General features: G+C 41.0%; 1 protein-coding gene across 18 annotated transcripts in view; it reads left to right on the plus strand.

The window, feature by feature from the left end:
• The window catches only part of LIMCH1 (LIM and calponin homology domains 1), a 339,850-nt gene that overhangs the window by 274,248 nt on the left and 51,606 nt on the right, over positions 1-13,996 (plus strand). For 12 of the 18 annotated variants that reach the window (XM_054553854.2, XM_054553846.2, XM_054553849.2 and 9 more), the window contains 4 exons: positions 4,231-4,266; positions 9,810-9,936; positions 11,434-11,591; positions 11,800-12,208. In XM_054553854.2, the coding sequence (XP_054409829.2) occupies positions 4,231-4,266; positions 9,810-9,936; positions 11,434-11,591; positions 11,800-12,208 (730 nt within the window). The remainder of the gene's footprint in view (positions 1-4,230; positions 4,267-9,809; positions 9,937-11,433; positions 11,592-11,799; positions 12,209-13,996) is intronic. The other 6 variants (XM_054553850.2, XM_054553856.2, XM_024245878.3 and 3 more) reach the window with 1 other exon arrangement.

Raw genomic sequence — 13,996 nt, forward strand, 5'->3', positions numbered from 1 at the left:
TCCTGGGAATTCACAGGTAGGTTGAAGGAATCAATGTTAGCTCCATTTCACAAATAAGAAGGCTGATGTAGAGAAAAGCTGCATGAGTGGATCACACATGATTCCCGAGCTGGTTAGGACTGGGAAGACAGAGGAACAGAGTGGTGAAACTGGTCCTCCACAGTTACTCACTTTCCAGATGCTCTGGACTTGACCCTGGATCCGCGGGCTTCTGTAAAGCAAGTTAGAATGAAAGGAAAGAAGGAGGTGAGGCCTAGAGACTGCCTACTGGATACATTTAGGTGCTCTCCCATTCATTTATTCCCTACACTACCTTTGAGAGGAAGAATTTTCATCTGCGTTTTGCAGTTAGGAAACTGAAGTCCACATGTACACAGCTGGTACCTACAGAGCCAAGATCCAAACTCAGCTCTGTCAGAGTGGAAAACCAGCATCCCTCTCCAGCATGATGCCTACACAAGTAACTAGAGGAGACTGTGGAAGCCTGAGGAATTCTCTGTCACTTTTTTTTTTTTTGAGATGGAGTCTTGCTTTGTTGCCCAGACTAGAGTGCAGGGCCCGATCTCAGCTCACTGAAACCTCTGCCCGTTCAAGCGATTCTTATGCCTCAGCCTCCTGAATAGCTGGGATTATATGCACCCTCCACGACGCCCAGCTAATTTTTATATTTTTAGTAGAGACGGGGTTTCGCCGTGTTGGCCAGGCTGGTCTGGAACTCCTGACCTCAAGTGATCCACCCTCCTTGGTCTCCCGAAGTCCCGGGATTACAGGTTTGAGCCACTGCACCTGGCCTGTCACTCTCTTTGTAATTCTGGAAAGATTCCTCTTTATTTTCACATGGGAATGGACAGTTATTCTGAGCACAAGGAGGAATGGTCAGGTGAACTATGTGACATATTGTGTGAATGAGCCAGCAAACACCGTAGGTATGCACGTTTCCTATCAACAAGTGTTTATCAAGTAATAATCACTATGTGTAAAGCACTGTGCTGGATGCTGGAGGTGATCTTAGATGAGCAGTAAAAACACTTTAAGCTAATGCTAGTTCATGATATAGAAATAGATAACTATCGAATTATTGATTCTGAAATGCTTTATTAGTAGTGAAGGTTACATAAATACAGGCAATGGGTGCATAGGCTATTCCCTTTATCTTTCTACCTACCCCTATCCTCAAAAGTAAACTTTATTTTATTTTATTTTTTGAGACAGGATCTCACTCCATTACCCAAGCTAGTGTGATCACAGTTCACTGCAGTATATCCCTTCCAGACTTGAGCAATCCTCCCACCTCAGCCTCCCAAGTAGCTGGGACCACAGGCGTACACCACTACACCTGGCTGATTTTTTTGTTTTTATTTTGTAGAGACAGAGTCTTACTATGTTGCCCAGGTTGGTCTCGAACTCCTGGCCTCAAGTGATCCTCCAACTTCAGCCTCCCAAGTGTTGGGATTATAGGCATGAGCCACCATGCCTGGCCTCAAAATTAAACTTTATCGACTTTTTTTTTTTTTTATAGGATGCTTTTGTCAACTGTGACCTGTGTGGCCAATTTTGTACCTCATAACCTATTGACTCACGTACTTTGCATTGAAAAGATTGCTTCATTACTTTTTTTTTTTTGTTTTTTTTTTTTTTTTTTTTTTTTTGCTAACTTGCCTTTACTTTTTGATCTCCTGTAGGATGATTGGGAAAGTCACTTGACACCTTAGCTCTAATTATCTTCCCCTTGCCAGCAAAGGCAATTCTGCTTAAGTTTGTGCCCTTTTAAAGCTAATACATTAGTCTCAGAGGAAATTCCTTAAACCCACAGTACATAGTAAAGGGATAAATGAAGGTTGTCTTCGGAAACTGGGCTATTCTTTTCTCTTCAATTTCTAGAGCACCTGATAAGTATTTAATAAATACTTATTGACTAGTCTGACCACTGTTCAGGGAACCCAAACAGAAAAATCTCTGCTCCTGTGGGGCTTATATTTTGATATAGATCTACATTTATTGGTAGAGATGTCCATGAAATACTGTTAATTACTTTGTGTAGAAACAACTTAAATTCAGATATATCCTACATGCAACAACATAGTTGAAACTCACAAAATGTGCTAAAGAAGACAAACTCAAGAGTACATACTATTTCAGTCTGTTTACATAGTACAAATCACTCAACGCTAATCTATGCATATGTTTGTTTTGTGAAAATTCATTGAAGTGTATGTGTGGTATGTGCACTTTATGTATCTTATACTTCAATAAAATGTTAATTAAAATATTCAAATTGAAACACAAAAACACATAGCAACTATTAATAGATTCTTGATTAACCATCCATTGGGAAGAAATTCTCTGCTCTCTTCCATAGATAACTTAGAAAACACTGTGTTTGAATAAATGTATTCCAATAGGCCTATTTATTAACTGGGAAACACTTACCTAGTCTTCAGAATTAATATTGCCCTTGCACTCCTTTTCCTTTTCCTTTTCCTTTTCCTTTCCTTTCCTTTCCTTTTCAGACAGAGTCTCACTCTATTGTCACCCAGGCTGGAGTACAGTGGCGTGATCTCTGCTCACTGCAACCTCTGCCTCCCCAGTTCAAGTGATTCTCCTGTCTCACCTTCCAGAGTAGCTGGGACCACAGGTGTGCACCACCATGCCCAGCTAATTTTTTATGTTATTGGTAGAGACAAGGCTTTGCCATGTTGCCTAGGCTGGTCTCGAACTCCTGAGCTCAAGCAATCTGCCTGCCTTGGCCTCCCAAAGTGCTGGGATTACAAGCATGAGCCACCACACCCAGCCCACTCTCTCGATGTGAAAGAATCCACTTGTCATCTGCTTCAATGCAGTAGTGTTTTTGAAAATTGAGAATATTAGGTTCAACTTAAGCACCTTCCGAAACGATACCCTGGAGAAGGAGAGAATGAGTCTTAACTGCCAGAAGAAAAACATTCACAAACCCTTTCCTTGTCTTGTTTTTGGCCATTTCAACAGAGATTTGGGGTTTTGCATTGGTATGGTTGCCTTCACTGTGAATTAAATCATTATCAATGAATGTAGATTATTCTAGAATGATAAAAGCATAAGAGAGAAGGGGGTATGTGTGTGTACATTCATGCATTCTGGGGTGTTTTCTCTAAGATTCTCTTAAGATTTCTCTAAGATTGCAGGAAGAGATGTTTAGAAATTACCCTTTTCCTATAAACTATTGTGAAACTGATCATGGGACCAGGTAATTTTTGCTGCCGACTCCAAAATATAATTTATTGGAAACTGGAAGCAGGACGTATTTTCTTTACTATTCTTTGTCCACCATCAGAATTGCAGAAAGGAGGAGCTTTTCAGGGTATAGGTAAGAACTGACCCTTAAAACTCACCTTTGCTGAAGAGACAGGCATTTGTGGGAGCTGTGTTGTTTTTTTTTTGTTGTTGTTGTTGTTGTTTTTTCATGTGCTGGAAATATGCCTTGTAATGTTCTAATATTTTTCTAATTTAGTCTTTTTGCTTTAGACACATTTAGACTTCAAGTGACTATTGCAGAGGGTACAACTTTATGGATCTAAATTATCAGGAGAATATAAAAGATTAGAAAAAAACTTTAGTTTTTCAAGTTATGGAATATCATTCAAGTCTGGTTTTGATTAAGGCTACCAGTTTTCTAGGAATTGTGGTTTCTGTCAAATGCATGCGGAAGGCACTGATTGGGGTTCTGGTTGGAGTTCTGGTTTCCCTTCAGAAAACTGCAGAAACACTCTTTGATGTTATTTGTGCAAATGCATTAACATCTCAGGGACAGGGTCAGTAAGGGTGCGCTTGTACAATGGGTGTCCATTACAGCCCATTACTGCTGAACATAAAGGCACAAAAAGTTGAACTGTTTGTGAATGACTGTAATACATGTTTGTTTTCTAAGCTGCCTTCTCTAAACATTGTGGATTGCACCTAAGCCTTTCTGTGTTTATATTGAACAGATTCTTTCTTTTTGGGTAGTGTGGGGATTATTTTCATATCTCTTCTGGGTTTTGAGATAAATTTTGCATTTTTTAGAAATATCAAGACTTGTCTTTGGTTTTCAGCAGCCAATGAGTATTGCTAATTGTATAATGCCACTTCTCTTTCAGTATCTCAGCAAAAAAGGTTTGGCGCACATGTATTTCACCGGCAGTTTTTATTTCCAGCTTGCTTACAGTATTCACTTTCAACTCTGCCAGTCCTCTAATTTTTTATTTGATCTTATAGATACGGTCCGAGAACTCCTGTGTCTGATGACGCAGAGTAAGTTGCCTTGTATTTGTAGGATTACATTAATTACTAGCCTAAACTGCATGCTTCCAGAACTTACCACTAATTGAAATGCAACTGATGCAAGTGAACTGAATAGTTAGCTGACTTGTGCAGCAAAGCACTTGAAGTTGGAATGCAGAGCATACATTCTGTGCAGGAAAGATGAATGGAAAAGCAACTTAAGCATGATTCTAATATGAAGCTGCTGCTTGAAACTTAACATTTGCTTTTCATAGACTGGGCATGTTAAAGTCGTTGTCTTGTATGGTTTGAACATTGGTACCCCTTCTGAACTATAGATTTATTTAAAGGGTATTCTGAGTTTTGCACTTAATTCTTGATATGTTGGGGCTTAGAGTTAACAATGAAGTAGTCATTCCCATAGTCTCATTTTTTAACTAAGAAAATAAATCCCAAACCACTAATTATAGATTCAGAAGCCCAAGTTCCTCCCAGGTTGGAGTCACATAAACTGTGGGATGCTTGAGACCAAAACATTGGAGTTTTGCTCAAGTCCCATGGCTTAGCAAGGGGCCAAGGATGTAAGACATGACTGGCCCTTCCCCTCCCTGCTGCTTGGTTTTCACTCAACCAAGCAGAGGTTCATTCCTCATCCCGTACTTCACATCCAAATTTGAGAAGACTCCAAACCCTCCCATTTGTGACCACATTAACTCTGCTTCAGAAATGGATTTCCCATATGCAGATCATTCTGCAACTGATGTACAAGGCAAACTTTTTTTTTTTTTTTTTTTTTTTTTTGCAAAATACTAGCCTTCTCAGATTCAAGTAATTTGTATTTGAAGAAATGTGATTAATATCTAAATCGAGCATCAGTAGTCTGCTGATCCTGATATTGAGGAGCATTTTGTGGCCTCGTGGGAGCCTGGGCCATCCGGAATGTAATCACCAACCCTCCTCTGCCTGTCCTTTCCTGAGCCTCAGTTTCAAGTCACACAATGAGGAATTTGAATTGAATTTGCATGTAGAACATGCAAACATCATTTCCACCAATGACAGTGAGATTAGGCAAAAAATTAAGTGTCTTCAGATTGTGCTATTTCCATGTTTGTGTTCAAGATGTCTGCTTAGTTTGGACTCCGAGCCCTAAGTGGTCAAACTCCAGGGCCAAGTTTCCCATGTGTGATCTGACATAAAGAACACTCATGCCTCAAAACCAAATTCAGCCTGAGCTTGACTGACTGCACAGAGTTAAGTAGTCTGTAAAATTGAGCCCTGGTTATTACTTTTCAAACCTGCAATGGCAATATTTAACATTCACTGAAAGGAGGATTTTATAAGATTGATAGGCAAAACACTACTTTGGTTTGGTGAGCAAAAACATTTTGATAGAATGGATTTCTTCTTCATCAATGCAAGGCTGCTGTACAATTTGCTTAAAATAGACCCCCTGGGAAAAGTGAAAGAAAGGAAGGGAAATTAAAGAGTTTCTGAATTTTGCCTTCACCTGAACACAAAACTTCACCCACAGGGAAAGTTAATGATTTCTTAAAAAGGGTGGGGACAGGGACTCCCTTCTTGCCTTCTCTAAGTTTACAAAATGCAGCCCCAGGGACCAAGAAGAGTAAAAGGAGCTTTTTTTCCAGAGCTCTTATCTAGGGATATCCAAAGTGCTGAGTTTCCTGCTTAGAGCAGATACAATTTACATGAAACCATGTGGGGAACAAAATGAAAAGTTGATATCAGGAATTCATTCTTAAAATAGAAACTTATACTATTTTTAGTTTATTCCCTTAATATCTCCTTTTTCCAAAATCTTTAAAGGCAATTTTTTGACACAGGCTACATTTATTAATAATTGACACATTCTTAAAATAGAGCCCAATCAAAAAAAAGATGAGCCCTTTAAGGAGAATATAGGTCAGGGGCAGACCTACCGCACAGGCAAACGGAGAAATTTCCACCTCCTAACCAGCCAAGAATGTTTCCATAGATTTAATTCCACCTTCTTGCCCTTTTCTTCACTTGCACACTCTTTCCCTCCCAGTACCCGGCCCACCAAAGGAGTTGGTACATTGTGAGAGCCATAGGCCATTTTCTTCTGAATTCCTTTACCATAGACTTGGCCCAGAAACAATTTCCAGGCCCTTGGGGTAATTCCATCCTGGCCCTCAAAAATGCCAACCCACCACCAAGGGAGACTCCTGGACTCTGCAGCCAGGAGCCCTCATCCTAACAGCCCAAGGGCATAGACGTAAGGTACTGAGGAGCACAGGATTAGTCCAAGTCACATTAATATTCTGGAAGCTGGCCATCTCCAGGATCCCATATCCGCCAACCCCCATCCCCAGACACACACCTCTTCATTTGGGAGGCCAAGTCTAACCTGAACTAGGGAACATGTTCTGAATGACAACTCAGCCCATTTTCTTTCTAGTATTATCAATTCTCAACTTATTAATTTTTTTTTGAAAACGGCATAAATATATCACTCATAGGTTTGCTACTTCTTTTTTGGCCAGTTTGCTGATATTTCTTTAAAAAAAAAAAAAAAACTTGAGAAAAATCGTACAGGTTGAGCCTGCCTTATAGAAAATGCTTGGAATGAGAAGTGTTTCAGATTTTGAACTGTTTTAGATTTTGGAATATTTGCATATACATAGTGAAATATCTTGAGGATGGAACCCAAGTCTAAACATGAAATTCATTTATGTTCCATATATACCTTATACATATAGCCTGGAGGTGATTTTATACAATAGTTTAAATAATTTTGTGCATGAAACAAAGTTTTGGCTGCACCCCATCACACAAGGTCAGGTGTGGAATTCTCCACTTGTGGGGTCATGTCAGCATTCAAAAAGTTTTGGAGTTTGGAGCATTTCAGATTTCAGATTTTTGGATTAGGGTTGTTCAACCATGTACTTCCTGGTACATGAAAGGGCAAACGAGTTTCTCCTTTTATTTAACTAACTGGCTTCTGGCCACATTTGGGCTGAGCTAGTTAGAGCTTCACAGTGGGAGTAGAGATGGGAACGCAGGACAGACAAAGGTAATTCTTAAGGCCTGCTCTCATTTTCTCCATGCCCATTGGATGAGATAATCAAATCACAGATCCTGGAGAAGGCTGCCATTTTCTTCTTGGGGTCCCAGAAGAAAACCTGGATCTATGGCCACCCACAGTGGCCTAAACCAAAATTCTGACCTGTAGATATTATAGATGGCAGAGTTGAATGAAGGGACCTCTTTTCTCTCCCATAATCTACAAACTACTTAGTGGGATGGTAAGAGGGTCCCAGCTCAGAGAGGTTTAAGTCTTTTAAGATCTTAGCAAAGATTATAAATCACCTTAAAAGATGAACTGACTAGATTGAATATTTTAAAAGTAAGATTTTTTTTTTAAACTGTGAGAGGAAGAATGGGATGAATTTTTGTGTCTTTCTGGAAGGCCTGCTTAAGTGAATTTTGATCCATGAAGTTTAAAAGCATGGGTTAGACTTTTCTACCTAATCCTGCAAATTTCTTAATCTTTCTTAGATACCATTAATCAATAGTCTAAAATAGACGAAAAATCACAGCCCTTCTCCTCTATTGAGGACTACAGTTTCTTTCTTTTTCTTTTCTTTCTTTCTTTTATTTTTTTTTTGAGATAGAGTCTCACTCTGTCACCCAGGCTGGAGTGCAGTGATGTAATCTCAGCTCACTGCAACTTCTGCCTCCCAGGTTCAAGCCATCCTCCTGCCTCAGCCTCCCTAGTAGCTGGGACTATAGGCATGTGCCAGCATGCCTGGCTAATTTTTTTTCTTTTCTTTTTTCTTTTTTTGTATTTTTAGTAGAGAAGGGGTTTCACCATGTTGGCCAGGCTGGTCTTGAACTCCTGAACTCAAGTGATCTGCCCACCTTGGCCTCCCAGAGTGCTGGGATTACAGGCGTGAGCCACCACACCTGGCCCAGCTTATTTTTTCTAGAAGCCACAGCTGCTGAAATCAACATTCTCCACTGAATACATGGAGGCAGCATTATGCAGTGGCTTGTCATATCCATGCTAATAGAAACCTCAGCTAAGAGTCCTTCTGTGCAGCCAGATTATTAGAATACTCTTGGGGAAGACAGGTTACAAGTACAGTTTTTCAGTTTAGTTCTCTTAGACTTAAATTGTCCGACATCTGGAGAGCCGAGAGAGGCACTCACACATTTATACAGATTCCTTTTGAGTGGATTGAAGGGAAGGTGGGCAGCCATTGCTTTGGGGGTCATCTTCCAGACAGCTGCCTGCTAGGGAGCCCTTTGCATTCAGCCATGCTGCTGCTGTTCATTGTCTGGCCATGGGAGTAACAATTTTGGACATCATTGATGATGTCTGGAATTCTTTGGTGTCTTAAGTGCATGGTAGTTTTTTTTTTTCTTTGTGTTAGGCTGGTTTCAAAAATGGACTGTCACCATATTTTGTTGCTAGCACTTAACAGTGAACTTTTAAGAGCCCTCTATGTCTTGAATTTTGGGCTCCATAGCCCACTTGTCCCAAAGCGAGTCATTTCTTTGAAAGAAAAATAAAAGGAGGAGGATTTTGCTTTGGTTTCTATTTCCGTTTTCATCTTGCTGCTTCAGCTTTTGCTGTAACAAAGGTTTATGTAAGCATCACAAAAAAAGCCCTATGGTCTTGCACAACATTTAATAAGCTCCTATAGAATATATAAATTATATATATGCGAGGTCTAAGAGTTTTTTAAAGATTGTTTTCCCTTGCATTTTTCTTTTAAAAGAGTATATTCAGAGTTATCCTGACAAAAATTAAATGACTGTGTGCATATTAGAATACAAAATATATACCTAATTTATGTGTTTTACTCCTTACTCTTGTTATAAAATGCCTTGTTTTCTTGATTCCAAGATGCCATCAACTGCACTATCAATTACAGCAGTTTTACAAGAAATAAAAAGAAATGATTACAATGAACATATACATCAGCCATCCATAGTTGTCAGATGCATCTAAAATTCAATGAAATAAAATAAGAAAAATGGGTGTCTTAAACTTAAGGCCGAATGATTTTTCTTGGAAATGGAGAAATTGCCTCCATTCACGTAGGAAGCCTTTAAGCCAGCTTTCTACACAAAGAAGCATTTAACGTAATAAAGTTTTACTTCACGGAACACCGCCCTCTTTCCCCACAAATTCTACCCAGGTTATACCTTTTAATTATCTTAATTTTATTTTTTAAATGCATTTCCAAATGAGAGGAGCCTGGGGCTTCAAATACTATTTTTCTAGCTCTTCTTTAAACCTATTTTGGTACCTACACATAAAATGATATTGACCTGACTCAGTGACATCACTGAAGACAAAGACGGTCACATTTTGGCGTTTGCGGCAAAAGGAGGCGGTGGGGTGCCAGCACGCCCACCGCCCGCCCGGGGCCAGAACACGCCGCCAATCACGCGCTGCGCGCAGCCCGGGAAGGGGGCAGTTTTCCAAGCCCGGTAGCGCCCTCACGCGGCAGGACTCCCAGGCGCACGGAGACGCGACGGGCGCTGATCGCGGTCCCCCTTGTGTTCGCTCTCTCCGCACTCAGGAGCACCAGCATGTTTGACATGCGGTGTGAGGAGGAGGCCGCGGTGCAGCCGCACAGCAGGGCCCGCCAGGAGCAGCTGCAGCTGATAAATAACCAGCTGAAGGAAGAGGACGACAAATGGCAAGATGTGAGTTCCGGCCAAGGCGCGCGGGCAGCGGGGAGGCTTCTGGCAGCAGAAAATCCAGCCGGGTGGGTAGACGTGGACTTGAAAGCCATGCGGGGGAAGGGAGCCCCTAGAGGGTTTCAAAACGTGACATGGTAAATGTGGGACTCAAAGGAAGGTGAGTAGCAGCGTGAAGGTATGGAGTGATGGCCCAGACATGTAATCAGCAAACACCCTGGCCAGAAGCTTGGTCACAAAAGAGGGGAGGGGAGGCAGGAAACTGGAATGGGATGTAGAATTGAGGCTGCACTATCTTCTGAGGTTATATATTTGAAATTGATCATGATGATGATGTAATGATAACAATGACCAACATCAAACGTGTACCAGTACCAGGCATTGTTCTAAGTACTTTGCATGCATTCATTTAATCCTCTTAGTAACTCAATGAACTAGCAACTCTTATTGTCCTCGATTCCACAGATGAATCCCAGCACAGCTGTCACTTGCTGAACGTCACACAGCTAGCGAGTGAGGGAGCCACGATTAGAACCAGGGAAGGAAGGCTAAAGAGGCTGATGAGGGCTTTGAGATTGTGTGCTGAGAGCCAAAGTGGGGAGAGAGGAGGGAGAGTGGATTATTTCATTTAATTCTCACAAAGCACTCTGGAGGTAGCTATTGCAAACTTGACTCCACCTTTAGTTTAAAAAGTTAAGTTCTCCAAAGTTGATCAAATACAGTAACAATTATGTCTAAAATACCTTGAGCACTTGCTATGTGCCTGGCACCTTACATCTATTTTCACATTTAACCCTACAAGCTTGTAAGAATAGGTGCTATTATCATCATCACTTTAGAGGGGAGGAAATGGAGGCACAGGGAGACTAAGAAACATGCCTGAGATTCCAAAGCATGGAAAAGATAGAGCTGGGATTATTTCCCACAGCTGCAACCCCATCCATCTGACTCCAGAATCCTCACTCCTCATCATTATGCTATAACTACCTGTAGGATTGTGGTGAGGTTGTTGTAGGGATCAGATGAATTAATACATATAGAATCACCAGATCTAAAGACTCCAAAACTGTTTTTTTCCTGCCTTGACTACCTTCCGTGTGGAAACTGTATAAATGAATCCCTACTATTCTATTGTCAGCAAATCTGTTCACAATGCAGAGGTTATAAATAGGAAGGAATGAAGTTTCTTACAGTTACCTTGTGAGGCAGTTCTCTGAAATTTGGCAACTGACATGAAATGTGATTGCATATTTCACACGGCCATATTTAAATAAATGTGCAGCCCTGCTATGGATACTGTAGATAGTATCTGGATGTTTCTGCCTTTGAGGGCTTCCAGTTCCAACCAGACTTACATTGGATTGTGTGGGAGCGCACACAGTGTTATAGTGCCTGGGCCCATAGTCAGTTCTCTAAAGAGTAGAAATGACTAAACTCTGAAGAATAGAAATGGAATTATGCGCAAGTCTGAAGAAGAATATTATATCTTTCTTTCCCTGCCAGGACCTGGCTCGTTGGAAGAGTCGTAGAAGAAGTGTTTCTCAGGACTTAATCAAGAAAGAGGAAGAAAGGAAAAAAATGGAGAAGTTACTGGCTGGAGAAGATGGGACAAGTGAACGAAGGAAAAGCATCAAAACCTACAGAGAAATTGTTCAAGAAAAGTGAGTTCTTTCTGTTGTCGTTTTTAATGTACAATATTATCTAGGTGTTTTTTTTTTCTAAAAATTATTGGCTGTCACAAAGTTTCTGATAGTAACATTTTATATTCCCTGTACTGTCTCTTCGGTGCTACCTTCTTTTCTACCAAGGTCTTCTTTGCAATTTTCATTAGTTGACTTTGTTATTGCTTCTCCCTTCTATGTCCTTTAGAGAGCGGAGAGAGAGAGAGTTGCACGAAGCATATAAGAATGCTCGGTCCCAGGAGGAGGCAGAGGGGATCCTTCAACAGTACATTGAGAGGTTCACCATCAGTGAGGCTGTTCTTGAACGCTTGGAGATGCCAAAAATTCTGGAAAGAAGCCATTCAACAGAGCCAAATTTATCCTCCTTCCTGAATGACCCCAACCCCATGAAATACCTGCGGCAACAGTCACTGCCTCCTCCCAAATTCACTGCCACTGTTGAAACCACCATTGCTCGTGCCAGTGTTCTGGATACCAGCATGTCAGCAGGCAGTGGGTCTCCAAGCAAAACTGTCACTCCCAAAGCAGTGCCTATGCTGACACCCAAGCCTTACTCCCAGCCCAAAAATTCTCAAGATGTTCTGAAGACCTTTAAGGTAGGACAAGTTCCTTAAGAGTAGAACCAAAGCTGAACTCCAGGGAGTCGATGGAAAGAAGCATCATGACTCAAGAAAATGTCATTCTTTTTACCATACAAAAGAAAAATGTGTTGACATTTACAGCTGTGAAAGTCATAGGTCTCTGGAGATTTGGTTTGTAAATGCTTAAGGGACAGCTGTTTCCCTCAATTGCTGTTGTTAATACAGATGGACTCCTATAAGATTGATAGTGGAGTCGTCTCCATGAGCAAGGTCTATTTTCTAGTTTAATATAATGGCATGATTTCTCTGTACTAGTGGTAAAAACCCTAATTTAGTGATACCCTAGTATTTCTAGGTATCGGGAGGTATGGCAGACTCCTCAAAACAAAATTTTATTTGCTTTTGGTTCAAATAGAAGTATATGCAGCTACTTCTCTTTTAGGAAGAAATTGGCATTCAGCATCCATTTGACATTGTAGCATCCAAAAAGATTTTGCAATTGATAAAAATACAAGGAACACATGGGAACATGGGACATACTTGGTCCTCAAATGAGACAGCTTTTTTAAACAAGTGGAAAGAAACTGGGTTGTTTTGCTAATGAGTGTGTAAAATAGTGTTCCAGACTGGAGAACCTGTGGAAACCAAACATCTTTTCACTTCCTCAAATTCAAGTACTTTCCCTTATATCAGGAGGAAGCACTCATCCTTTGTCTTAAGTTCTTTTGACTTATAAAGAAAAATCAGTTCCCCTTGTCCTTGCACTCAATGAGTTTGTAATAAACAGAGGTGGAATGCGTTACTCGGAGATGTGACCATTACATAGAAAAGTTTTCGTAACTGATTGAGCAGTGTGATGCCATGTAGCTTCCTTGCTGTATTTCAAAGAGAACAAAACCACACTTTCTGACTTTTGCTAAAATAACTCTGAATGTATCTCAGAAATCTCTATCTTAGGCTTTGATAAAACAAAATGTCCAGACTGTCTCATCTGGATCGCATTGAGCTGTTTGACCCCTTATAAGGGCAGGGGCCATGTCTCTGTCATTCATGGCTTCATCCTGAGAGCCTGACACAGGTGCCCAGGACAGAGTAGGCACTCAGCAAGTGCTCCTTAATAAATAAGTGAATTTTTCCTGAGAAGATGAGCTACTAATCATATGGACTCACACACACGCAGATAGACACACACATGCTCATGTGTGCTCAGTGGTCCACCTAAGTGTTTCAGAAGCTTTCCTTCACCTAGGGCCTATGATAATGAATGGCTATGGTATTTCCTGAAGGAAGATTCTATGTTGAGGTGGCCCAGAATAGGATGGAGAATACATTTATTTAACTGGATTTCCAAGGCATCTGATCATACAATCTAGATGTCCACTTTCCCTCCTTTATCTAAATAGTGCAAAGTGATCGTTTAAACAGAAGAATTAGCATGAATGATTTTATGGCAGAACTTCAGCTCTGAGAAAACTCTGTTCTTCACCACTGCGGCAAAGTGGAGCAAGGTGGTATGGCGGCCTCAGGAAGCACTTCCATGGAGGGGGTTATTATAGAATTTGAGCACAGGCCTTCTTAGAGCTGGAGATTACTCCTCACCACTCACTAGTGGGAGTCCCCTGCCTCGTCGTCGGCCTCACGGGCTAGTATTTCTACTGATGGCCTACAGTTCCATTACTGAGTGCATGGACAGCAACTTTGGTCAAAGGTCAAAGTAACATGCAAATCAGACCGTTGTTACCAGCTAATAATGCCAGGACAGAAGCTAAGGGGTAGGGGGGGGTGTGTGTGTGTGTGTGTGTG

Source organism: Pongo abelii, chromosome 3, assembly GCF_028885655.2.
Source record: "Pongo abelii isolate AG06213 chromosome 3, NHGRI_mPonAbe1-v2.0_pri, whole genome shotgun sequence".
Taxonomy (NCBI): Eukaryota; Metazoa; Chordata; class Mammalia; order Primates; family Hominidae; genus Pongo; species Pongo abelii.